The sequence below is a fragment of the Sitophilus oryzae genome, unplaced genomic scaffold (assembly GCF_002938485.1).
Source record: "Sitophilus oryzae breed Bouriz unplaced genomic scaffold, Soryzae_2.0 scaffold_1809_pilon_pilon, whole genome shotgun sequence".
Taxonomy (NCBI): domain Eukaryota; kingdom Metazoa; phylum Arthropoda; class Insecta; order Coleoptera; family Curculionidae; genus Sitophilus; species Sitophilus oryzae.
This window is the reverse complement of record NW_022146512.1, coordinates 336295-363916: the sequence shown is the minus strand read 5'-3', so window position 1 is coordinate 363916 and position 27622 is coordinate 336295. Positions and strand designations below refer to the sequence as shown.

General features: G+C 31.8%; 2 protein-coding genes and 1 long non-coding RNA gene across 14 annotated transcripts in view; 2 read left to right on the top strand and 1 right to left on the bottom strand.

Annotated features, from left to right (window-relative positions):
* Positions 1-27622, top strand: part of LOC115883099 (copper-transporting ATPase 1) — a 120309-nt gene that overhangs the window by 84903 nt on the left and 7784 nt on the right. For 11 of the 12 annotated variants that reach the window (XM_030901383.1, XM_030901382.1, XM_030901384.1 and 8 more), the window contains 6 exons: positions 843-985; positions 1037-1280; positions 5046-5156; positions 12684-12888; positions 14648-14889; positions 20411-20675. In XM_030901383.1, coding sequence (XP_030757243.1) covers positions 843-985; positions 1037-1280; positions 5046-5156; positions 12684-12888; positions 14648-14889; positions 20411-20675 — 1210 coding nt within the window. Of the gene's footprint in view, positions 1-842; positions 986-1036; positions 1281-5045; positions 5157-12683; positions 12889-14647; positions 14890-20410; positions 20676-20846; positions 20906-27622 lie in introns of all 12 variants that reach the window. The other variant, XM_030901386.1, reaches the window with a different exon arrangement.
* LOC115883101 lies at positions 6024-7985 on the top strand. Its single transcript, XM_030901395.1, has 2 exons — positions 6024-6522; positions 6574-7985. The coding sequence occupies exons 1-2, from the start codon at positions 6429-6431 to the stop codon at positions 7269-7271; spliced, it is 792 nt and encodes a 263-aa protein (XP_030757255.1). The 5' UTR covers positions 6024-6428; the 3' UTR covers positions 7272-7985.
* LOC115883102 lies at positions 10929-11228 on the bottom strand. Its single transcript, XR_004050330.1, has 2 exons — positions 11187-11228; positions 10929-11130 (listed from the first exon to the last, which is right to left on the bottom strand). It is a non-coding gene; the product is annotated as an uncharacterized LOC115883102 (long non-coding RNA).

The window sequence follows — 27622 nt, the reverse complement described above, 5'->3', positions numbered from 1 at the left end:
TCGAATGTTCTCGTATGTACTAGTCCATTCCAGTGGGACTCGATTCTTCTCGAACGAATGAATCATTGCGGTGTCTATGCGATGTTAAGGTCATCCGAGGGCGGGCCATATTGTGAGGTTAGGTCGAGTCCACACCGGCCCGCAACATTATGATTTTTAAATGTCACCCTCGGTATTTTTTTGCATTATTCGATAGAAAATGACATTCTGAATAAATTGACATAGCATATGTCAATTTTTGACATTTTCGCTTAAAACAAAATTGTATTTTAAATTTCAATCTAGAGTCCCATGGCTCTGTTAAAAACACTAATTTTTATTCAAGGAGCCTCGGAAAAATATATTTGATCGTCTAATGTTTTTAGTGTCTTGTCCTGGCCGGTTAAAAAATGCCCAAATCGTATTTTTAATCATATCTCATTTTTTTCAAATGGAACAAGGGTGGCGCATTAGTATATTTGAAAAAAGCAATTTTTTTTACGAATAATTTGGTACCACACACTTGGTATTTTGAGTCAAATTCTCGTTATGAACCGCATGTTACACTTTCTAATAAATCATATGGAAAAATGTCATTCTATTCAGAGTGCCATTTTCTATCGAATAAAGTAAAAAAAAAATCTGAAGGTGCCATTTAAAAATGAAAAGTTGTAGTCATTTCCGGTGAAACAGGAAGTGACCAAAAACAATTGAATATGTCAATCAATCCTAATTTATGTCATATACTAACATACCAAATCTCGTTTTTTTATCTAAAAAAAAAATAAAAAAGTTATAGGGGTGAGCCACTTTTGAGACGCACCCGGTATATGTATTTTAATCTATTATCGATGACATTTTAGCTGAAGGTTTGAGCCCGACATTAATACTAGCTGCCGTAGGATCCGCCGAAGCTAATTCCGAACATCCCATAGCTGCCGCCATTTTAAAATATGTTAAAGATGTACTTAAATCCGATGTCAACGGAAGTAGCAAAAATTTTCAAGTATATATTTTTTAAATTCATCATCGACTTACAAGCTAATAATTTATTTAGGCTGTTCCAGGTTGTGGTTTAAAGTGTGACGTGTACGGTTTAGCGGAGATTATTCAAAATTCCAAAAATAGTGTCGAACTGAGCAGTTTTTCATCGTTAGTGACGGCAGGTAGTACTGGACTCTTTACAGTTAAAGGAGTAGACGTTGAAATTTATCAATCGCCAAATATTAGATTGGGACAATTTATTGGAATGGGTGATGCGCCTGAGGATGTAGGGTATGGCGAATATAATGTAATCATAGGTATGTCACTACTATTTGATATTCCAAAAAATCCTATATTGGTTTTTCGCCACTGCAAGAAAATCTACAAAATAAAATAGTTATTTTATATAAACACTTTTAAAAACAATAAAAAATAAAAAAAATAAACCACATAAAAAATACATTAATAAAAAACGACTATCCACCATATTTTATTGACAAAACATTAAACGAAATACAAACCCCAAATCATAGACACAATGATAACAATACACAATATATACAACTTACAATTCCATACATACGAGGCGTTTCGGAAAAAATATGGATAGGAAAACAATATAACATACGAACATCTTTCAAAACAAAATACACTTAGATCCATTTTATCACATACTAAACCAATGAATACAGAACAACAAACAAAAAATGTAATATACGAAATACCATGTGAATTCCATAAATTTTGATGAAACATCTAGACCCTTAAATGTTCGAATTAAAGAACATAAAGATTATTTAAGAAAGGGAGATTTTCACAAATCTGAGATTTGTCAGCATTCATGGGACACAGGGCACAGAATAAATTTTAATAACGCCAAAATTATAATGAAAGAAGTGATAGCCTCTAAAAGAAAAATAAAAGAGGCTTTTTTAATACAATCTAATAAAAATAAATGTATTGCTCATGCATCTGTAGATGTTAGTAATGTATAGCAATCGCTTTTTTGATTTTAAAGAACATAACATACGTAAAAATTAAAAATAATCATACAGAAAGTTTGGGCTTTTTGGTTTTACCTTATTAAGAGTCCATTTCACTAGTCCGAAAAAGTAGCAAAATAAGCGTTCGGCATTTAACGTTTTATGTAAAACTGGCTAGGTATTTTTACACATACGAAGAAGGAAATTAAAGATAAAGGATTATACTAAATCCGTCGTGTAGCACATTTTTAGATAACTTTTTCATTTTTAAGATTTTGTTGGTCAAACATCAACAAAATAAACCTTATGTTTGGATTAAATTTTTTCGAAAATAAAAATACATTTTAAAATTCTGTTACAGGAGGGAAATAGATTGAAGTTTTGTGATTACAGTGATATATAATATATATGGTTTTGTAACAAATTGCTCGCTATTTTATGGCAAATGCTGAAGCTGTGCAAGGCCTAATCTAAGGAATTTAAAAACTATATTTTTTCGCTGAAAGCACGTGCGTTTGGAATTATAGGTGTGGCTTAACACGACAGGATCGGGCTAAGGTTTATGCAGATTTCTGAAATCTAATACATATAAAAAATTGTCTTGTCACAGTTTTAGTTACCGTACTCCTCGGAAACGACTTGACCGATTTTGATAAAATTTTATATTATGTATATTCAGTATGTCGGTGAATAGGTTGTTATCTATTTTTTATACCTTTAAGTGACAAGGGTGGCCCCCCCAATTTTTTTATTTTTTGGAAAAAAAAAATGTTTGTTTTTTACGATGTGGCATTAAAAAATTCATACAACACTAAATTTTCACTTTCAAATAGGGGCTGTTTTTTTTTTAATTTTTTGTTATCATATTTCTCCGTAACGGCTTCACCGATTTGTATTAAATTTTATATGTATATTCAGTAGGTCTGAGAATAGGCTGTTATCTATTTTTTATACCCTTAAGTGACAAGAGGGGCCCACCCCAATATTTTTTTATTTTTTGAACTACATTTTTAATTTTTGTTTTTTTTACGATGTGGCATTAAAAAATACATACAACACTAAATTTTCACTTTCAAATAGGGGCTGTTTTTTTAAAAAAAAATTGTTACCATATTTCTCCGGAACGGCTTCACCGATTTTGATTAAATTTTATATGTATATTCAGTAGGTCTGAGAATAGGCTGTTATCTATTTTTATACCCTTAAGTGACAAGGGGGGCCCACCCCAATTTTTTTTTATTTTTTGGACTACATTTTTAATTTTTGTTTTTTTTACGATGTGGCATTAAAAAAACATACAACACTAAATTTTCACTTTCAAATAAGAGCTGTTTTTTTTAAATTTTTTGTTAACATATTTCTCCGTAACGGCTTCACCGATTTTGATTAAATTTTATATGTATATTCAGTAGGTCTGAGAATAGGTTGTTATCTATTTTTATTCCCTTAAGTGACAAGGGGGACCCCCCCAATTTTTTTTTATTTTTTTGGACTACATTTTTAATTTTTGTTTTTTTTTACGATGTGGCATTAAAAAAACATACAACACTAAATTTTCACTTTCAAATAGGGGCTGTTTTTTTTTTATTTTTTTGTTACCATACTTCTCCGTAACGGCTTCACCGATTTTGATTAAGTTTTATATGTATATTCAGTAGGTCTGAGAATAGGTTGTTATCTATTTTTATTCCCTTAAGTGACAAGGGGGGCCCACCCCAATTTTTTTTTATTTTTTGGACTACATTTTTAATTTTTGTTTTTTTTTTACGATGTGGCATTAAAAAAACATACAACACTAAATTTTCACTTTCAAATAGGGGCAGTTTTTTTTTATTTTTTTGTTACCATACTTCTCCGTAACGGCTTCACCGATTTTGATTAAGTTTTATATGTATATTCAGTAAGTCTGAGAATAGGTTGTTATCTATTTTTATACCCTTAAGTGACAAGGGGGGCCCACCTCATTTTTTTTTAATTTTTTGGACTACATTTTTAATTTTTGTTTTTTTACGATGTGGCATTAAAAAAAACATACAACACTAAATTTTCACTTTCAAATAAGGGCTGTTTTTTTAAATTTTAGTGTTTATTTTGAAAATGTACATGGTTATATATTATATAGAATTGTAATATTTTTATTGTGTTATGAAAAAAAAATGTACTAGTATTAAGTTCTACAGTTTTTTTTATTTAGAAATATGTTAACTTATTGTTGTACAAAACGTTATACATAATATGGTATCCCTAGATATTTAAATAAACATTATTATGATTATTATTATTGCTTCAAAATTATTCTTAAAATCATATACCTCCTCTCCTACTTACGGAACTATCTGAATTATGATACTGTTTACTTTATTGCCAATTTAAAAAAAAACATTATTAAGTATAAATGCATTTCATATTATTTTTATTTAAAAATAATATGAAAAAAAATTAAAAAATACGTTATTTTAAGTTCTGACGCTGGAGAAATAAATACTTCTATCAAATAATATGGGAATTATTCAGATGTGATTTACACTGAATGCGTCCGACCAAAAATCAGGCGGTGGGGGATCGTGAACGGACCGCCTTCCACAGCACACCCGCTCTACCCGACCCCTGAGACCGACCCGAGCGGTGTAGCGCAAATGGACTCTTAAGTAATTGTTATCAGGTAGTAATTGTTAATTTTGAAGTTTAACTTGATATAATGTCATTTTAACAGAACGTCAACGGTTTTTGTAGACGTATCTGTTTTAAAAAAAAACTAAAGTGTTCTCGAATAGTTGAATTTAAATACTTTTAATAGTTTTTTTTCTTTATTCGTTGTATTTTTTTTTGCTTTCGACGACGGAAAGAGATAAACTTTCCGAAACGTTAACATTTTTTGTTTGTTACGCAAATTTGTATATCTTTAAACCTAACTTCTGACAAGTAGTTTCCGTTTGGGATTAACGCAGAAGTACATAAAATAACTATTTTATTTTGTAGATTTTTTTGCAGTGGCGAAAAACCCATATAGGATTTTTTGGAGAGATGAATCCGCCACATATGTATAGACATTTTTTATTTGATATTCTTTTTGTAAAAATTACTAACTTTGTCCTTTAGGAAATAGGGAATGGATGAGAAGAAATGGTTTGACCTTAATACCAGAAGTAGACCGGAAAATGATTGCTGAAGAAGAAGAGGGTAGATCCGCTGTTCTCTGTGCAATAAATGGTAAGAATTCATTAATATTTATTTTTTTACTATAACAGTCTCTTTACGAAAGTTTTAAATAAACCTAAAGAATTCTAAAGTATACCGGGTGGCTCATCGGCGTTCGAAACAGGAAATCTCATACACATTTTGAACTGTCCAAATATTGGTTCCTATTTTTATTTTACAGCGAAGACGTATATAGGTTTTTTAAAAGTCTGCGTATGATGAATATAGGTGTCCAGTTTGAACAAGGCGATTTTAACTAAGAAAAGCCGCATCTATTTTTAAATTGAAACTAAACAGGTAACAATGCAAAACAAGGCAAATGCCAACATATATCTTAAATTGTCAACCTACGATTTTGTGAATGCATAGATAAAGGAAATAAATTTAGATTGGAATGCCCGTCAAAATTTTGTGTTGCGAAATTATTTTAGGTCGCGACCGTTGTACGCGATCTGGCGCTGCTATAGCGGTTGCTATATAAGAACAACCGCAAACAAAAACAGAAATAATTTTCTTTTGTCAAAGTCAGAATATCTCTTGTCAAAGTAAGGAGCTTCAAAAATTATAAAAATTTTCAAAATCTAAACCGCTCTCATTGAAAAAATTCCGAAAAGCGTTTAAAGCGTCCATTTTTAAAGCAATTATTGCTATATTGTGAGTTTAATTTAAAAAAGTAGCATTAAAAATTTAAGCTGTGTTGTGAATTGTAAAAACCATCGTGGATCGTGGCATAACGTCGGTTTCCAATGTTTCATAGATATTTCATACATGTTCTTATATAAAATAAAGTTTCTTGTATGCAACACACTATATTTTATTTATAAAATTAAAAGAAAATAATAAATTTGAATAAATAATATTTGGCGGTATAATAGCTGCGTTCGACATTACAAATCTATTACCTCCTCGAACGCTTAATCAATCTTTTTGCGTTCGACATTGCAGATCTTTCTGATTTTCTCAATCTGCTCCGCGTTCGGTATTACATTTGCGAGCGCTCCGAGCGGGCTCGATCTCCTCCGGATAATTTGAAGGAGCTTATCGAGCTCCAACGAAAAAAAGGCGGGAAATTTGTTTGAGTTTGTCGATCCGGTCGATTTATGGCAATAATATAACCTCAAATGTGAACTAAAGCCGGGAATAATATGTGGCCGGGACTTAAAGCAGATCCATAGCAGATCAAAGTTTGGTTTTTACATTATAACTGCATATAAATAATTACTTATACGAGATTTTAATACCACGGTGAAACGCTTTTTTCTTAACTTAGATTCATAGATAAAAATGGAGGAAGCTGTAGTATCCGTGATTGAAATTCTGGATGAAAATACAGAGATACATAAAATAAACAATGAAACATATATTTTCAATAAAAAAGGTAAGAATACCGAAATACCTAAATTAACTATTTTTATACTTGTATTTGTAGAAAGTACCTATGAACCTATAAATTTGCAATATGAAGATATAGAAGCTAATAACTCAACTTTAGAACTCCTCGATAAAAAAAGTCCTCTTTCGCCAACTGATTCAAGTTGTTCTACAAATTCAATACAAGAATGTAAGAGATTGTGGACCAGAGATTTAACTCTATATTTCATCAATTTAGTTAGTGAAAGAGATGAACAGTTTCAAACCTGTGTAAAAAAACATATTTGGACAAAAATTTCTTCCCAACTTAACGAGGAACATGGAACTACCTTAACTTGGCAGCAATGTGAAACCAAATGGAAAGGACTGACAAAAATATATCGTGAAATTGTAGATCACAATAATACTTCAGGCAAGCAAAGAAGAAAGTGGGAGTTCTTTGATGCAATGCATGCTGTTCTCTTCAAGAAACCAGAAATATTGCCAGTTGCTACTTGCAGCAGCAGCTCTGGATTGCAAGTAAATAAGTCAGGAGAAAAGATATTCAAGAAGAGTGCTACTGATAATGAAGAAGATAAAAATGAGGAGACACTACAAGATTCTAATTTTGTTAAAAAGAGAAAATCTTCGGCCAGGTCTAACAGCATAGAGAGGAGACATAAAGAAAAAATGATGAGACAGGATTGTTTTAATAACCTATTTCAAAAATATATTGATATATTACAGAGCCAACAAAGCAATAGAAAGCAAGAATAAAATAATTTGTTTACATTTTAATAAGTATTTATATTTTTGTACATTTTGTATGTATATGTTTGTATTTTGTTAAATTAAATTAAAAATAATAGTTTCTGTTGCTTTTTACTAATATATTATAAGTGCCAAGAAAGGAAAATATACTAATAAAACAAAATTGGGGGGTATTTTCTTATAGAATTTTATTATTTATAATGTTTTAATTCATTAGTAGAGCATTCATTATATTATTCCTCTTTCGAACTGCTTGCAAATCTTCTCTTACATCATCAACAACTGCATAAACATTTTCCTCAATTAAAATCTCTTCTTCCAATTGTAAATCTGCAATATCTTCCAGTAGATCTCCATTTAATATGCATATATTATGAAGAACAGTTCCTGATACAATAATTAGTGGGATTAGATCCAATCTAGTTGTTTCTAAAGACTTTAAACGACGAAACCTGCCCTTTAGAAGAGCAAATGCATTTTCTATCACTACTCTGCATTGTGACAGTTTGTTGTTGAAATTAATTTGGGCAGGGGTTAAAACTACATTATTTTTGAAACCAACCAGTAAATAATGTGACAACTTATATGCCAAGTCTCCAATAAGATGATGATCTTCTGAAATTATCACAGAGCCATTTCTTATTCTTGAGTTAAGGTCTGACTTTCGAAATAAACGCATATCATGTATAGACCCAGGTTCCCCTGCGTAAACGTCCAAGAATAATTTTTGCTGTCGCATAACCCCCTGCAATAAAACTGAGTGGTAGCTCTTCCTATTGCAGTATGAGTTAGGTTTTCTTTTGGTTTCAGAATCCTTTATGTGGGACCCATCTATTGCTCCAATTATTCCTATAAACATTTAGATGAAACATAACTAATTAACTGAAAACCAAATTAACATTACCTGAAATCCATTAATGGCCCTAAACTCCCTTTCAATTTCTTCTGCCCTTACTTGACTTGGCCAAGAAATAATTTTAAATTTCTTATTTACTTTAGCAGTAGATTACAAACTCTGTATAAAATGCTCCAACAAGTACTCCTACTGATCCTAAAACGATCAGCTACAGATCTAAAACAAGGTTTGAATTTTACCATGGTTAATAAAAGTTGCATATTGCCTCTGATATAACTCTGAGAATAGAACTCACTGAAAACACTCCAAGTTTGCCAAACACCAAATTGTAACCATAAGTTGCTTATCAAGTGGCACAGGCACTGTTCCACAATGAACTGTGGAGTTAGAAACGCTATATAACTTGCCAAGTAAGTCTTCAAATGTACAAAGGTTTATTCTAAAATGAGATTTAAATGTTTTATCTGAAAGTCGTGGCACAATTTCTTCAGCATATTGTTGTACCCTTGGAGCTCTTTCTACTTCTGTTTCACTATCACTGCTGTCAAAAAAAATATACTGTTCGCAAATTTAACATCAGACCTATTGCCTGGTCTGTGTTTATATCCATTTTAGGCAGATTTAAATGGAAAGTCTTTTTCTCTTTTTTTTTCTTAATTGAGGTTATATCACCGAACCACACAGAAAATAGGTTATATTTATAGTATTTTTGAACAGAAAGGCTCTGACAGCTCCGAAAACGTTCGTCTTCAAAATCGCATATCCGAGTACTCCGCAATCACGTGATTTAACTCGGCCTCTGCCCGCCCTCATCTGCGATTTGTAATGTCGAACGCAGCTAATTCCGGAAAGAGCCGAACCGCTCCGAAATATTCAAAAGCTTCGTGTCGCGACCGTTGCAAGAATAGCGCCAAATAGCGTTTACATTGTCCATATGGGTACTTTCCAATCTAAACTTGTTTCATTTATCTATGTGTGAATGTCAAATTGTATTTTCTATGCATTAGAGCTTTTGCCTAGTTCAAATAAGTTTTAAATTAGACAATATGCCTTTCGGGAACACTAATCGTAGGTACTATAACGTAGTAGTGTACACAGGCATCACAAATTACATTCATAGATAAATGAAACATGTTTAGATTGGAAAGTGCCCATAAGGACAATGTAAACCAGAGAAATAGAAGGGATAGAGAATGAGCGTCAACATGCGCAGAAGGTCTAATCAAGTTGGGCGCCATATTCCAGGTCTCCGTGTCATTTTGTATATAGGTGGTAATCTATAAGTAATCAAATATCAATTTGCTGTTTTCAACCATACGGGGGACAATTTAAATTTAGTGAAATTCTATCATTTATTATGGTTAGATAACATTATGATTTATTTAATTATCATCAGTTTCAAAACTGCGTACAATATTGGTATATAATACACTAAATATACGAATATTCTGACAAAAGACGCTACGGACAGATGACCTTTTCATAGTCGTTAAACACTCGAAATGCCATTAAATAAGTATTTACAATTATTTCATGTTTACTTGTACTGAATTACGCGTTTCAATTTAAAATTTTTGCAAATTTGGTAAAAATTGTTCTAAACAACTTTTTGTTCAAGTTGTATATTCATAAAACATTTGGTTCATAATTATTTTTGATGATTACCTTGTATTTTTAATATAAACCTAGAAAAAATATGTTTTTGTTTTATTTTTTTTATTCGTCCCTTCAAATTGTGTTACAAAAACTGTTACATAACATGTCTAACAAATATTTTCATAATACTATTAATAAATTATTCCTAAATATTTTATTATAAAAAAAAACTGTTACCGGTAAGTTTGTAAAACACATTATGGTTTGTCTTAATACTAGAAAAAATCATTTATTTTTTGCACAAAAGAAGCTTGCCGATCCTTATTTGTCCATAACAAAATTCTGTATGTACAACATCCATCAAACCTAATTTATTATTAAGAAAATTAGATTATATGATCTCAGAATTTTAAGAAAAATTTTTTAAGATAAAATAGTTTCCTCTCAACTGCAATACTTTGGACTGTATTTTATCTATTTAAAAACATGGGATTGACAATCCCCTTACTAAAATACATACTGGAAGGTACTGATTAAGTTTCATTGTATCAAATACCTTTGCTATAAATCCTGGCTCACAATTTAAGGCCATTGCAAAATGCTTTTGACCTTCATCATAGATTTTACAAGAATAAAAGTGTAATATTGAAACAAATACTCTTTAAGTAAAAGGGTAAGCTTCATGACTAATAGTCTCATTTTTAACACTCTTTAAATATCATCTCGTTAACAATTATGAATATCATGATTTTTCTCATTGATTTGTGGCACAGATACAAATTAATATATGCCCCATAACAGTTTTTAAATAAGAAACTTCTGCCTACAGATTTATTTTCTTATTGGCATAATACCCTTTCTTCCTATATAAATCTTGCCATTTTTTCAGTCCAATGTTCCTTGTTTTTACAGTTGTAGAAATACTAAAAATGTTGACTATAGAACTCGATACTATGTTTGAAAAAGCCTTCATACCTGTAACTGTGCATAAATCTAATTAACTGAATTCTTCTCCTCTTGACACTCTGAACACTGCTGCTGCTAATGTTAGAAATATTTAGCACAAAACTACAACTGCCTACAACAAACTTTACAATAAAAATGTTAAATTTTTGCTGTTTGATTAAAATACCCTATCTTATGTTTTCTTTTCCTCCAAATAATCTTCTTGTCAAGTAAGGACCAATCTGTTTGCCTGAGTGATAGAATAGTTGACATATTTCTGGTACACTTGAACTTGTGCTTTCATGGACATTATAAGAGTGCACTGTTTTACAGAAGCACAAACATTGATTCCAAGTATCTTCTTCCTCCACATGTAATAAAAACATCCTCTTCAAATGGCCACATCACACTTGGTTTTTGACCATTCCCAATTACAATCACGATTTTTACAAATCGCCTTTAGGAAAACTAAAAATAAACAGTTTTGGATCATCTGTAAACACGATTATGTTGTATAAACTTACACATGAAAACTAATCATTTTTCCCGGCGTATTAGCTTTCTTAGAATGACTATGACAATATACAAGCCTTTTTGAATTAGTGTTTAGAATAATTGAGATAATAATAAATTTTAACTAGATAACAACAGAAACGAAAAAAAAAACAAAACAAACAGATGTCAATTAAAGAGGGGAAATGACAGCGAGACCTGGAAGATGTCTGCCATCTTGCCGTCGACAAAAATTTGGATGCGCACTCGTCGAAGCTCATTCTCCCACTTCCATATCTCTGATGTAAACACTATTTGGCGCTATTCTTACAACGGTCGCTACCCAAAGCTTTTAAAAATTTCGGAGCGGTTCGGCTTTTTCCGGAATGATATCGCCAAATATTATTTATTCAAATTTATTATTATTTTCTTTTAATTTTATAAGTAAAATACAGTGTTTTGCATACAAGAAACTTTATTTTATATAAGGACATGTATGAAATAAATATGAAACATTGGAAACCGACGTTATGTCACGATATACGATGGTTTTTGCAGTTCACAGGTGGCAGCACAGCTTTTTAAGTTTTTAATGACACTTTTTCACAATTATGACGGGTTGGAGTACATAAAAAGTAAATTAAACTTACAAGATAGCAATAATTACTTTGAAAATGGACGCTATAAACACTTTTCGGAATTTTTTTCAATGAGAGCGTTATAGATTTTGAAAGATTTTATAATTTTTGAAGATTCTGACTTTGTCAAGAGAAAATTATTTCTGTTTTTGTTTGCGGTTGTTCTTAGTAAACGCTATAGCAGTGCCAGATCGCGTACAACGGTCGCGACCCAAAATTTTGACGGGCTTTCCAATCTAAACTTGTTTCGTTTATCTATGATTACATTTACCATGATAAAATTATAGGTTGACAGCTTAGGTATATTGACACATTTATTTGGTTTTGCATTGTTACCTGTTCAGTTTTAATTTAAAAGTAGATGCAGTTTTTCTTAAATTAGTTAAAATAGGCTTGTTCAAATTTGGCATGTGTATTCAGCATACACAGACCTTTAAAACACCTATTGACCATTTACACCTTCGCTGTAAAATCAATAGAGGAGCCAACAATTGGACAGTTCAAAATTTGCATAGGATTTCCTATGTTTCCAATGCTCATGCACCACCCGATATGTTGACACAATGATCATGTTTCTATTTATATCATGTAATACTTTTATATATCACAGTAATATTAAATAAACACAAAATAATTAGATTAGAAATTTTTTTTTAATCAATTTTTGGATGTCGTCTGACTTACCATTGGTAAATTTTTCTTTATTAACGGTTTATAATAATAAACGGTTAATAAATTTTGGTAAAAAGTTCATTGCAGTTACTTATTACGTACCCTTGTATTGATTCACTCCTAGACATGTAAAGACCGACCCTAAACTTCGTTTGCCGATAGGGTATACAACGTATTTAACATATTAACATTATTGAATGTATTATTTTTTCTTCATAGGTAATATAGTTGCAATGATTAGCGTAGCTGATATGGTCAAGCCCGAAGCTCATTTAGCTGTATATACTTTAAAGAAAATGGGCCTTGAAGTTATTCTTTTGACAGGGGACAATAGACAAACAGCTGCTAGTATAGCCAGACAAGTCGGTATTACGAAAGTCTATGCAGAAGTGCTTCCATCTCATAAAGTTGCCAGAGTACAAAGGTTATGTATTATCCTTGTCTGTATATAATATAGTCTGATAATGAGGGGTATTGTGAGCTGCTGCCACCATGCGCCCTTTTTTTGAATTTTAAACATGAATGAAAATCGCCAAGAATTTTACCCCTCAAATAAAATGGTGGGAGATGAGCGGATCTAGGTTTAATAGTATATTTCTCCTTTAACTTTCTTTTCTAAATCCGAGTTTTTAACCTTGATTTAACAACACACAAATTTTATTACCGTGCAAAAAAGTCGCAAAAAAATATAAACAAGCAATTTTTGATAGAGCAATTTTTATTTTTTAAATAAAATTTTGAGTTAACTTCCAAATAGATAGACAAGAAAGAATATTTTCATTAAAATGAAATTAAATTTTTACAGATTTTTTTTCAATATTGGAGATTATTTTATTAATTATATAGAATAGATCTGTATTAGAAACATAAAAAAATAAGAATTATTTAATTATACGCATTTAAAATAGTTTTTTGAACTGAAGATTTTTTCTACATATTTTAATAAGCTTAATCAATGGAAAAAAATATTTTTTCTTAAATTTGAATGGTATTTTTAATATAAATATAAACAAAAGACAACAATTTGGATAATTTGCCTACAGTATGTCCCTGGATTGTCTTTACAAGAGGAAAAACTTTTTTCTTATTGACCTTTTGATAATAATGCATTCTGCATATAAAAATTATTCTTTTAAAATTGTTAACCCAGTTGATACTTTTTCAAATTTCCATACCGTTTTGAAGAAAATTAAAAAAAAACATTTTATACAAGCAAATTTTTTTATGAAAAATGCATTTTTTCGGAATGTTAATAAAAAAGTGCTTCTCTTGTAAAGACAATCCAGGAACATACTGTATATTAGATATTTCGATATTGGTTCAATAAGGTTTATAGGGAAATAAAGAATGACTGGACAATTGGGGATAAACTGCAAGTACTTTTTTCTATGGGATTTTTGTATGAACTAAAGATCATAATGATGGGTAATGTATGAAGTCGTAAGTTGTTTTTTTTTGTTGTAAGAATTTATAATATGTTGTAAAACACAATTACTAATTAATAAAAATTTATTATGAAGTTTACAATTAAGAATAAGTCGCCAATTGCTAATATTTTTCTTCTATTCCAAATACTCATTTCCCAAGTTGATTTTTTTTGCTGCCGCCCTCTAAAATTTTAGTTTTTGCTCTAAAAACATCATCAAACGGAAACAAACTCTTAATTTTTAATTTATACCGTACCGGAGTCATGATACTTTTCCCATTTAAATAACATGGGATTTTCTGACCTTTTGCATTTAATTTTTTTAATGAACCTACAGCTTCGACAAAGACATATTCTAATACAAAATTTTACGCTCTACAACCAAAAGGTCTCTTTGGTTTTTTCAATAAAAACATTCCTTTAAAAGTTATTCGCGATCAAATTTATGCACATAGTTATAATCAAATTTTTCTATAATTCACTGCAAATTCTAATTGCGCCTTTTGATTTTGACTAAAAAAGGATCTAGATCCATACTTTTTTCAATAAAACAATATTTCTTTACCAACTTTAATATGGAAAACTAATATTGCGCCATCTATGATCAATTGATCAAAACTATAATTTAAGGTTATTGTTTCATTGCCTTTCAGTGTGCAATTTAAATATTGACATATTTAAAAATAAAAAAAAAACGCACAACTGAAATATCGAAGTGTCTCGCAATGTTTGTTTTAACTCATTTTCATTATTTTAGATACCAGAATCGAGGTATTAAAGTTGCTATGGTCGGAGATGGTATAAACGACTCTCCTGCTTTAGCTCAAGCTGATGTTGGTATGGCTATTGCATCAGGAACTGATGTGGCAGTGGAAGCTGCTCACGTGGTTCTAATGAGAAACGATTTACTTGACGTAGTGGCTTGTCTTAAACTCAGCAGAAAAACTGTTAACAGAATTAGACTTAATTTTGTATTCGCTAGCATGTACAACTTATTAGGTAAGATATCAAGACTAACCTTACTTCACAAAACGGAGGTATCCAAGATATAAAAACCAGATACAACAAAATGCTATAACAGAAAAATGCTAGCTTGCAAGTTATTAAAAAAGTTTATTAACGAAGATTGTCTATGATTATTATACAGGATGAGTCTTAAATAAATACAAATATTTTCAACGCTCAAAAAAGTCGTTTAGTTGGCTTGGAAATGATGATTATTGACATTTACCATAATATTTTACATATGAAATAACAGCGATCTTCATTTCCAAAGCCAACTCTGACGCTGTTCTTTGTTTAATCATATAATATTATATTAAATTGTTTAATGATATAATATCCGTATTATTAACGTACTGTACCCAAAATCCGCAAATCTACATATTAATCAGTAGTTCTGGCAACACTGTCTGATACTATTTAACTTAGTATATCGTACTATTTAACTTCTACGTAATTTTTAAATACTTTTGGCGTAAATAGATATATTTATTTACTACTCTTCTTGTGTCGATATAAAAATCTTGAAACCACGTCAATGATGTTTTCAAATCTTGAAAAAAATATTAAGTGTGTATCAAACCGTCAATAAATGGTTGGTTTACATTTTGTGGTTGTATTCCGTTGTAAAATCAGGTGAACCAGACTGGTAAAGAACGGTAAAGAGCGGTTCCTGAAAAACATCGGTTAGATACGGAACGGGTTTGGTAAAATCCTGGATATGTCAAATGTTGACGTTTCCTAAATTTCAATACCTTTGTTATAGAACTTATTTTTTACTCATTTTTAATGTGTTTTCAATGTATGATGTTTTTGACGTACGTATTCTCTGCTTTTAAGCTTGGTTCTTTTCTTCAGTGAAGTTTATTATTTAAAAGTGCTTTATTAATGAAGTATTAAAACTCGTTAAACAGCTCAAATGAGTCCCGTGGCCACATGGGAAACTGATCGATATTAAAATAAATCAATAATAAATAAATAGATCTAATCAATATTTATATTTTCATAGTTTGCAAAACATTCATAATTATTTCTTGTGTAGCTTCTCATGATTTCACTCAATTCAATCCTAACTTTAAGAAACAATGGCTGCATAATAAGTTTAAATGGTCCTAAAAGTAACTGTATTTAGCTAATGAAATTTCTTTACCTTTACTACCTACCTCCATTGCCTTTTGGGTATAAATTCAAAATAATAACACAAATTTTATAAATTAAATGAGAATTTCACTCAATCTTTTTGCTTCATTTCTGCCACATAAATGACATTGATTGACAAACAAAACCAGAATAACCAGCCTTCCCGCGCTGCTTCGTTTGGTGACAATTATGATAGATATTTTTCAGGAACCGTGTTCCGTAATAATAAAACTTTCAGGAAACCGATAGAAATGGAACATAAAACCATAACCAAGGTAAGCAACGGAATACAGCATTTGTCTGTTCAAAATGAATCAATTAATATTAGTTGGGGTGTATTCCGTTGCTTACCTTGGTTATGGTTTTATGTCACGTTTCCATAGGTTTCCTGAAAGTTTTATTATTACAGAACACGTTTCCTGAAAAATTCGGTTATAACTGTCACCAAACTAACCAGCTCGAGAAGGCTGGTTTTTCTGGTTTTGTTTGTCAATCAATGTCATTTATGTGACAGAAATCAAGCAAATATTGGAAGTTCAAGTGAAATTCTCATTTAATTTCTAAAATTTGTAATAATATTTTGTATTTACATTCAAAAGCAATGGAGGTAGGTAGTAAAGGTAAATAAATTTCATTAACTTAATAGAATGACTTTTTAGGACCATTTAAACTTATCATGCTGCCATTGTTTCTAAAAGTCAGGAACATTTAAAGAAAACATAAAAAACAAGACAACACGTAATCGAGAATGTTTTGTAAGCTATAAAAATATAAATATACAGGGTGGCGCACCCCATTCGCCTCGGTTGATTATACGAAAACGGAAAGATGTAGTAAAATATTTTATGGGTATATGTGGGAAGGTAATGTGCACAATTTAAAATTATTTTGAAATATATAGGGTGTTTCAGAACTAAGATCCATACCAAAGTTATATTTTTTCTTATGAAACACCCGGTATTTTATTTCATTTTTGGATTCTTGGGCCCAAAAAAAGGCATTTGTTCTAAGGGTTAAATATGTTTAAAATCTTTGGTTCTTGAAATATTTAAAAATATTTAAATATGCATGCAACAATAGAATATATTATTAACACCCTGTACATTACATTTCAGAATTAATTCTTGTATTAAGTTTAAAGGTAGAGAAATAAACTTTACTGAAAAATGTTATTGCTTCCTTAAATTTATAGAGGGGTTTCAAAAATTGCTGATCTATTTTAAGAATTTATTTTACATAAAAACTTCGTTATTTCAAATACAACACCCTGTATTTTTTTAAATAAATCGATGCAGATTCAAATGCTCTTTCAAACTATATTAGGGTTTCCTATACCTATCTAGCTCAGATTTTGAATAAAAAGCGATTTTTAAATAAAATTGTAATCAAGGTGGCTGGTGTCGCCATGGCAATTTTCTAGCGAAAGTTAGTAAATATTTTTAAAGTCGACATTAGTTTATGGACATTATTATTTATAATTTATAACAGTTAACTTAAATTTACCTACAATAGTTTAATATAAGTAAGTATTCACTATATTATCAAGGAAAATAAAGCAGTATCAGCTGGCGGAACGAATGGATATGTTACTAGTGATTTTATTTTGTGAGGAAAATTGCTTCTTGCCCTCAAGGACTTATGCTCAAAGATATCCAAATAGGAGTCTTCCTGATAAGCGTTCTTTTGAAAAACTACTTGTCCTATATCGCAGAGCTGGTAGTGTGTTTTATAAAAAACTTATTAGGCAGAAACCTGTCATTGGAAATGAAGAAAATGAATTTGCCGTAATTGGCTCTTTTATAGAAAATCCATATATCTACAAGTCATTGTTTAATAAATCAAGGACTACTTCTTTGTTTTCCTTGGTAGAATAATAAATACATATTTCATAAATATTACTTATTAAACTATTGTTGGTAAATTAAATAAAAGTAAACTGCTATCAATTTAAATAATAAAGTCCATAAACTGATGTCGACTTTAAAAATAGTTACTATCACTAGAAAATTGCCATGGCGACACCAGCCACCTTGATTGCAATTTTATTTAAAAATCGCTTTTTATTCAAAATATGAGCTAGATAGGTATAGGAAACCCTAATATAGTTTGAAAGAGCATTTGAATATGCTTCGATTTATTTTAATAAATACAGGGTGTATTTGAAATAACACAGTTTTCATGTAAAATAAATCCTTAAAATATATCAGCAATTTTTGATACCCCTGTATAAATTTAAGGAAGCAATAACATTTTTTAGTTAAGTTTACTTCTCTACCTTTAAACTTAGCACAAGAATTAATTCTGAAATGTAATGTACAGGGTGTTAATAATCAATTCTATTGTAGCATGCAAATTTAAATATCTTTAAATATCTCAAAAACCAAAGATTTTAAACATATTTAACCCTTATAATAAATGCCTTTAAGCCATAAGAAAAAATATAACTTTGGTATGGATTTTAGTTCTGAGACACCCTGTATATTTCAAAATAATTTTAAATTGTGCACATTACCTCCTCACATATACCCATAAAATATTTTGTTTTTACATCTTTCCATTTTCGTATAATCAACCGAGGCGAACGAGGTGCTCCACCCTGTATAATGGAAAATAAATTTCTTGCAGTTTTTAGGTATATAATAAAATTATATAAGAGTTTCTTGCCTTGAACTGCTAATATAGAAATTAATTCCACGCTGTGTTCGACATAATGTGGATCAACCTGCTCTCACTATCGGTTTCGGTGCCCTACCCCATCATCAGGTGAGCTTGGGTCGTTTCCACAATATGTCGAGCACAGCGCAGAGTATATAAACACGACTTGTCGTAAAGTAGCGGTAAGATATTAAGTCCCGCCTCGCGAGATAGCGGCCTGCGTGCAATGGTAGTACTTTCGTACCACCGAGGCACAACTATCGATAGTAAATAAAGGCCTTTTTCTTACCGCAACTTTACGACAAGTCGTGTTTATATACTCTGCGCTGTGCTCGACATATTGTGGAAACGACCCAAGCTCACCCGATGATGGGGTAGAGCCCCGAAACCGGTAGTGAGAGCAGGTTGATCCACATTATGTCGAACACAGCGTGGAATTAATTTCTATATTAGCAGTTCATGGCAAGAAACTCGTATATAATTTTATTATATACCTAAAAACTGCAAGAAATTTATTTTCCATTATATAATTTGGGCTAGCCGAAAAAAGCCTTTATTTACTATCGATAGTTGTGCCTCGGTGGTACGAAAGTACTACCATTGCACGCAGGCCGCTATCTCGCGATGCGGGACTTAATATCTTACCGCTACTTTACGACAAGTCGTGTTTATATACTCTGCGCTGTGCTCGACATATTGTGGAAACGACCCAAGCTCACTTGATGATGGGGTAGGGCCCCGAAACCGGTAGTGAGAGCAGGTTGATCCACATTATGTCGAACACAGCGTGGAGTTAAATTTCTATATTAGCAGTTCAAGGCAAGAAACTCTTATATAATTTTAAAATATAAATATTGATTAATTTGTTATTTATTATTGATCTGTTTTAATATTGGACCTGCCAATCGGCACTTGAGCTGTCTACGAGTTTAAAGCGGCCCATACATTATCAAACAAATTGCGCAACAAAGGCTGTTGCGCAACGAGTTGCCAATGTATGGTAACGTTTGATGCGTTGCGCAATTGTTTGATAAGTTTGAATTCTTTTGTGCAACAGGCGTTTGCGCAGCGCGTTGTGTAGTGTATGTGTGTGTTGCGCTTCGTTGTGCAATATTTTAGTTATTTCATCCAAATTTTTTGTTTTCTTTTTCGTTTTTTGGTATCATTGACATCATCTAGGGTAAATACGATAATAATTGACGCAATAGCAATTGGGGACATGATTGTTTCTCAATCAATGCACAACTTTTAATAAAAAGTTTGATCAAAATTATACTAAGTGCATGGGTGATGCAGTTGTGCAACGGAACGTTGCGCATCGCTTTGTTGCGCAACTTGTTTGATAATGTGTGGACCGCCGAATCAGTTGTGCAACGCAACGTTGCGCAATTTGTTTGATAATGTATGGGCCGCTTAACAGTATATTAATAAAGTACTTTTCAATATTAAGCTCCATTGAAAAGAAGAAGCAAACGTAAAAGCAGAGAATAGGTACATTAAAAATGCATAAAAGATACATTTTATAATAGAGGTATTGAAATTTAGAAAACGTCAACATTTGACGTTCCCAATATTTTACCAAACCGTTCCGTATCAAACCGATGTTTTTCAGGAACCGCTCTTTACCGTGGTTTACCGGTCCGATTCGCCTGGTTTTGCAACCGAATACAGCCTTGGTCTATTTTTGAGACATGTCCATGATTAAAACCGAGCTAAATTTCAGGTATTCCTCTTGCTGCGGGAGTGTTCAGTATGGCCGGGTTTATGTTAGCACCGTGGATGGCTAGCGCGGCTATGGCGATGAGTTCTGTATCCGTGGTAGCGTCCAGTCTGATGCTAAAGTTATGGCGTAAACCGACACGCGTGGTTTTGGAAACTACGGACTACCTCGCCAGTAGAGACAGCTGTGCACTGGACGCAATATCGATACACAGGGGATTAGACGATATCGAAACTTTGGGCGGCGGAAGCCCATCCACGTTAGCCAGGTACAATATAGGTCTTTGTGAAGATTACTAATATTTTCATTACTTTTTGGAAATTCATTAACCTTTGAGGTCGTTGGTCTATATTAAGTTTCACTTTCTATATCAGCGTTTTTCAATAAAAAATGGGAAAAAGACTTCTATTATAAGTTATGATATTTTTGTTTTTTATAGAAAACTCATATCTTCTTGATATACTAGGGTAACATCAGATTATGCTTAGGTTTTCTTATGTAAGTTATGCACTTATGTATATATTTTTTGTTGTTTTTGTTTAAAAAGTTTATTTTTTTGTGTTATTGTGAATGTCAATTTAATAATAATAATTTAATTTTTTATTTTTTTTTACTTTTATTTTATATGTTTGTGATTGTCTTTACCTTTTTAATGAAATTGTTAAGCTTTAAACGCACTAACATAATGTTAAAGTACTAAAAATTTAATTAATACCATATTTTATAGCAATGGGAATCTATAATTTAATTGCTGTCGTTATTATAGGAAGATATTTTTTCCATACATTGCGCAACGTATAGTACGAGAGCTAGCAACGTCGGAAAAACAAGTATTTTAAGACGTCTGGCTCTTTGATATATCTTTTACTATGCTCTCTAGAACAGCATGCGGCCCGTCTGGCTGCCGGTAAACGTTGCGTTCCCTACTGCGCATTGAAAGAAGATCCTATATTTTTATTAGTCCTTTAAATTCTAGTATTGAATATAAATCGAACATGTCTCCATAGCGCAGTGCGTAGAGTTTCCGACCACGAGTTCGAATCCGGGTCGGGGCAAAGACTTTTTTTATTTTATTTTCGTTTATATTCTGATAGTAAAGTATTAAATAATTCTGGTAATTAAAAAAAAACAAATATTTAATACTTTACTATCAGAATATAAACGAAAATAAAATAAAAAAGTATTTGACCTGACCCGGATTCGAACTCTGAATCATCGGTACGTGGTCGGAAACTCTACGCACTGCGCTATGGAGACATGTTCGACTTATATTCAATACTAGAATTCATAGGACTAAATTAATAAAAATATAGGATCTTCTTCCGATGCGCAGTAGTGAACGCAACGGGTATCGGCAACCAGACGGGCCGCATGTTGTTGCAGAGAGCATAGTAAAAGATATATCAAAGAGTAATATCAACGTCTTAAAATACTTCCTCGAAAACGTTGCTAGCTCTTAGACTATAAGAAAAATGACATTTTTCATTATAGAGTTCATAGTAATAATATTCAAGTCTAATTAGTTTACTTTCATTCTGCATGCATTATTTGCCATTTAACATAATTAATATTAATCAAAAGTACATATAGTATTTTTAATACCCATTTAGAATAACACCATCCTTGTTTATTATTAATAAATCAGTTGAAACAAAAAATTACCAACAAAAATGAACGTCGATTACTAATAATTTGTTAGATGTCACGTTTTTGAAGTTACGTTTCATGTTAATGTCATAACGCAAAATAAGATATAAAAATGCGATATTCTGATGAATCCAAAAAACTTATGCTTAATGTAGTAAACTATTTTCAAAAGATTTAGGATCTCGATTTAAGGCAATTCAAAAAGCGTCCGAAGCACTAAAAGTCCCAGAATGCACATTATATAATCTAGAAAAACCAAACAGAGCTACAGATTTCGAATTTAGAAGAAATATGTCTGCAAGCGTTTCCCGGAGCAAAATCCGAATTACAAAGAAAACCCTACATTGTTTGAGGGAAGTAATTTACAAAATGTATGCGCGAAAGGATAAAATCACAGTAGAAACTCTAAGAGTCTCCAGAAACTAAGATTTCCAAAAGTTCGTTATATTTGGGAATTAAAAAAATGGGTTTTCATTTCAAAAAACGGGATGGAAGAAAACAGTTATTGGAAATGCCTGGAATCAGATTAAAAAGAATATTATTTTTGAACAAATACCATGCTGCTAAAAGTGAAAAGCTTTTTACACCTGTTTTTCTGGATGAGACATGGATTTTTAGTAAAAGCGGGGATAGAAGAATGTGGCAAGATGGTACTAAACACAGTGATTTAAAAAAAACTGGAAGTGGGACGCGATATGTAATTGTTCATGCCGGTAATAAAAATGGTTTTGTGGTAAATGCATCGCTAATTTTTAAATGCAATAAAAAAACAGGTAATTACCATGACAACATGAACACCGAAAATTTTGAAAACTGGTTTAAAAAGCAACTAATTGTAAACTTGGAAGAACCATCGTTAATTATAATGGATAACGCAACGTACCACAGTCGCCTGGATGAAGAAATCCCAAGAAAAAGTTAGAGCAAAACACGCATGTTAGAATGGCTCAAAAAGAAGAATATTCCTTTTCCAGATCACATTTTAAAGGATGCTGTTTGGAATATAATTGAAAAGCAAGTTTTTCCGGAAAAAAATTATCATTTAGATAAATACGCTGCCGAGCATGGTCATTGTGTTCTCAGGCTACCACCCTACCATTGCCATTTTAATGCCATCGAAATGGTATGGTCTGAAACTAAAAGGCATTATGACCAAGCTATTATGAAAACTGCAGGGTCACCTACTGAAGTGTTAAAAGTATGGAATGACGTTGTAAATAATGTACCGGAGCAACACTGGCAGAATTACATAAAACATACAGAGAAAATTATTTCTGAAGCATGGGAAGTAGAAAACAAACTGGATCTACTAAACATCGAACCTATGGTGATCTCTGTATCCAATGAATCCGATGATGAACTATCACTTTCCGAAAGTTATTCTGATTTAGAAAATAATTAAACTTAGCCTTTAAGATCACGTTGTAATTTTTTTTAAATCTAGAATTTGTACTTAAACGAGCCCTTAAATAAATATTATTACTGCTTGCTCGACTTCTTGTTATATTATTTATTATACTTTTAGTGCTTCGGACGCTTTTTGAATTGCCTTAAATCGAGATCCTAAATCGTTTTGAATATAGTTTACTACATTAAGCATAAGTATAAGCCTTAAATCGAGATCTTAAATAATATAGGTATTTTTTTAAGAAAACTCGGTATCTAGTTAATAAAACAATATTTTTAAAATTAGTGCGCTTCTTTTATATTTTTTTTATTACGTCAACATCTTTAGAATTTCATAAAATTAATTTTTATTATTATAAACCGCCACTGATAATATGAAATTTCAAGTCACTCCGCCAATGCAATAAGAAATATGTCAAGCATTTGACATGACAAGGGTCATAACCTAATTTTTTTCATGCGGGTTTAGATGGTGCAAGAAGCCGCATACGTTAAGTTACTAAAACGGCTGGTACCTCTAAATAGGTATTAAAAATACTATAGTACCCCCTTGATTGTAAATATTATTTCTTATATTATTTCTTTAACCATATATTAACGATACTAATAAAATATTTTTTGAACCATATATTAACGATACTAATGAAATATTTATTAATTTATATTTTAGTTATTATAGTCTGTTCAATGAAAAAATGTGACAGTTACGTCCTTTTAATTGAACTGTACTTTTTTCTATCGATATTTGAATGGTGTTCTTCATACTGTAGTATTACTATTAGATATTCTCTTTTTTGGAACTCTATTTTTTTTAATCGTTTGAGAAACGTTGTGAACGTTTCAGAAAATTCAGATTTATTGTACTTTTGGTACACTCTATACTAAATACAATCAAAATGTACCCAGTATAAGGTATTACACAATGAAAAAATGGTCCATTTTACATGAACCCCAATTGAGACGGAAGAGTCTCATGACTAGTGATGGGATAACTCGAGCGAAAATTCACTCGATTACTCGATTATTGAAATAACCGACATCGCTCGATTATGAAGGAGCGATGCAAGTGACGAGTACCAAGCGACGAACGCAAGCGATCTGAAATAAATTGAAATCCGATTTTAATGTGACATACTCGATAAAAAGCCAAGCGAATTTTCTACATACATTGCAGGTAGCAAATTTATACGACGCCGTATATATTTATCCGTTGCGTATCCGAGGAACAACATTTTACGACCTACATCGACAATGCTTCGAAATAAACTAAATCAAGTGATCAAGCGAATCGCTCGCCGCTTGCTACTTGCCATTCATCACCGAAAGGATATGTGCCCTGCGCACGCAATTTACTGCTTGGCGCTTGGCGTTAACGAGTACTTACAACAAGCGACGGGTGAAAAACCGTATTTTTAAATTCGAGTGATATTTCGCTCGAGCGATCACTCGATTATTGCAATCGTTTGAAACTCAAGTACTCGATTATTGAAATTAATCGATTTTTCCCATCACTACTCATGGCATCATTCAGTTTTACACCAAAACTGTCGTTTTTGCACAATTTAACAAATGCAATATAGAAAAAATATAGTTATAACACAACTGTCAACATAAATATTGGTCATTAGTAAAACCGCAGGTAAAATTTCCACTGTATTATACGCTAGTTTTTAGTTTAACGTCATGTGTAGACGGGGCTTAAAGGTACGCGCACATTGACCAGAGCGCCGCATCGACCGAAGAAAAATATTGTTTGTGTTACTTTCAATGAAGGTGCGCATATTAGCCAGAGCCGCACGAATCCCATCGACGACAATGCGGCCAGCATTGTTTGGCCAAAATGATTTTCGGTAAATGCGGCTAGTGCTGCTGATGTCCAGTGGCGGACTTCTTAGCCCAGGGGGGGCGGTCCGCTCCGGGCCCCGTCTTTTAGGGGGCCTCCGAATCTTAATAAGTAATTTTTTATTCAACTAGCAAACAAGGCCAATATGTGTTCAGTAGTTATAAAGCAGTTTGTAGGTGGAGTATGCAAACCATACATAACATATACGCCAACTATAAACAGTATAAATGGAAGCGGATATTTACTTAATTATCAATTATCAGGCCCTAGTAATTGTCAATGGCATTTTCTATTTAGGAAATTAAATCAAGGGGTAATTTTCTTTGTTTAAAATATCGAATAATTACTATTTTTTATATATTTTGAAACTGAATTTATTTATTTTAGCTTTTAAGTTATTTTTCAATGGTTTCAATATTTATTTTTACTGAATAAACATTTTAAATTACAACCAGTGCAGAGCATAACTTGTATTCTAGCTTCATTACTGATGATGAGCAGTGAAGGCTTTAGTATAACGGGGGCCACGGGCCTGAGACAGCGAAGGGGCCTCTCGGATCTTGGTGTACTTACAAAATCACGATATTTTGTCGCGGTATTTCCCTGGAAGCATTTTTAAGAAAAAAATATTTAAAATTTTTGGACGAAAAAACAAAAAATTACCTACAGCCTAAAAGTAAAAAAAATTGTACAGCCTAAAAGTCAAATTTAGTGATTATCACAGCCCCTGTGACATAAAGAAAAGACATGTGGTTATCTATTTCAAAAATTAAATTGTTCAAATGTCATATAATAATGACGGTAGATGTCATGGAATTGAGCGATTAAAAAATTATCATAGATATTTTTTTTTCAAATGGAGACCCACTTTTTTTTATTTCACTAGTGAAAAGGTTTTCCAATTCTTTACGTTTTAACTAGACATATTCCTATATAGGGAATGCAATCCCGCAAATGCGAGATCCCTCTGTGATTCCGCGGGATCAAATTTGCGGGATTTACCGTGCGGGATCGACACTAGGGGATTCCCCTTACGGCTTGGCCATTAAAAATAAGTGAAACAAACAGGTTAGTTATTAGATTTCTTTCTAGCGTGACGTGAAAGTGAAGAAAAGCGTTTAACTAGTACTTGTGGACAATTTCGTTAAATAAACTGCCGGACATAATTATCGGGACAAGCAAAATTTTAGGGTAAATTTAAGTTGAATATCTCTTGAACTAAAAAAGATTTTGGGATGCGGTTTGGACCAGGTTTTAGATGCATTTATTATGATTAAGATACTATGTGATTTTCGAAAATATATTTAGCGAATTCTCGTATACAGGGTGTTTTATAAGAGTATGAAAATTTGGTTAAGAATCTTTTTTATCAAATTTACAGTTTTTAAAAAATCTAAATTTTTGCCAAGTACGACTAATCTGTATTAAAATTAGAAAAAACAATTTGATCGGTTTTTTATTTTTTTTTTGTTTTATGGAAAATACGACGGTTTTTCGAAAAATATGCATTTTTAGTCCTACGATGGTTCTAAATGGTACTAACTTTGTACAGCTGGTTCCAAAAAAAATGAATACGACTCTTTACACATTTTTTTCGAATATTTGAGCAGTGTGACATTGAATAAAACAACTTTGCTTTTGACAAAGTAGCAAATAAACTTTTCAGAATGTCAGCATGACATGAGTAGAGAAATGGAGGATTGGTATCATAGAATATACTGCCCGAAATAATAAAAATATGTTTTAAATCGTATTCAATTTTATTGGAACCAGCTGTACATTCTGCATATGCCAAAAAATTATTGATATAGAGTGTATCTAAAAGCAGATAACTAACACAAATTTTAATTTTTTTAATTAATATTGTTACGTTTTTCGTCGGTTCCGTGTGGATAGAAAGTCACAATTTATTTAAACACTATTTATTTAACACTAATTAACAAAAACAATAACGATAAAGACTTATAGAACTATTTACAAACGATTTATAACTAAGAATTTATTTTGAATTTTAGCGCGTCAACTGTATATTTATAACTGCCCTCTCTAGGCCACTGCCGCCGGCTTTTATACCGACAGGTAAAAGAAATCTAGAATAGTCCAAAGATCGTTCTCGTTCAAGGTTCTCGTATGTACGAGTCCATTCTAGTGGGTCTCGATTCTTCTCGAACGAATGAATCATTGCGGTGTCTATGCGATGTTAAGGTCATCCGAGGGCGGCCATATTGTGAGGTTAGGTCGAGTCCACACCGGCTCGCAACACTGCCCCCTTCTTAGGCACATGCTCGTCCCGAGATGTATACGGTGAATGAAGGTAT

Coding starts and splice junctions, on each gene's coding strand:
- LOC115883101 (XM_030901395.1), top strand. CDS start 6,429: ATGGAGGAAGCTGTAGTATCCGTGATTGAAATTCTGGATGAAAATACA. Junction 6,523..6,573: donor ATATATTTTCAATAAAAAAG/GTAAGAATACCG, acceptor TTGTATTTGTAG/AAAGTACCTATGAACCTATA.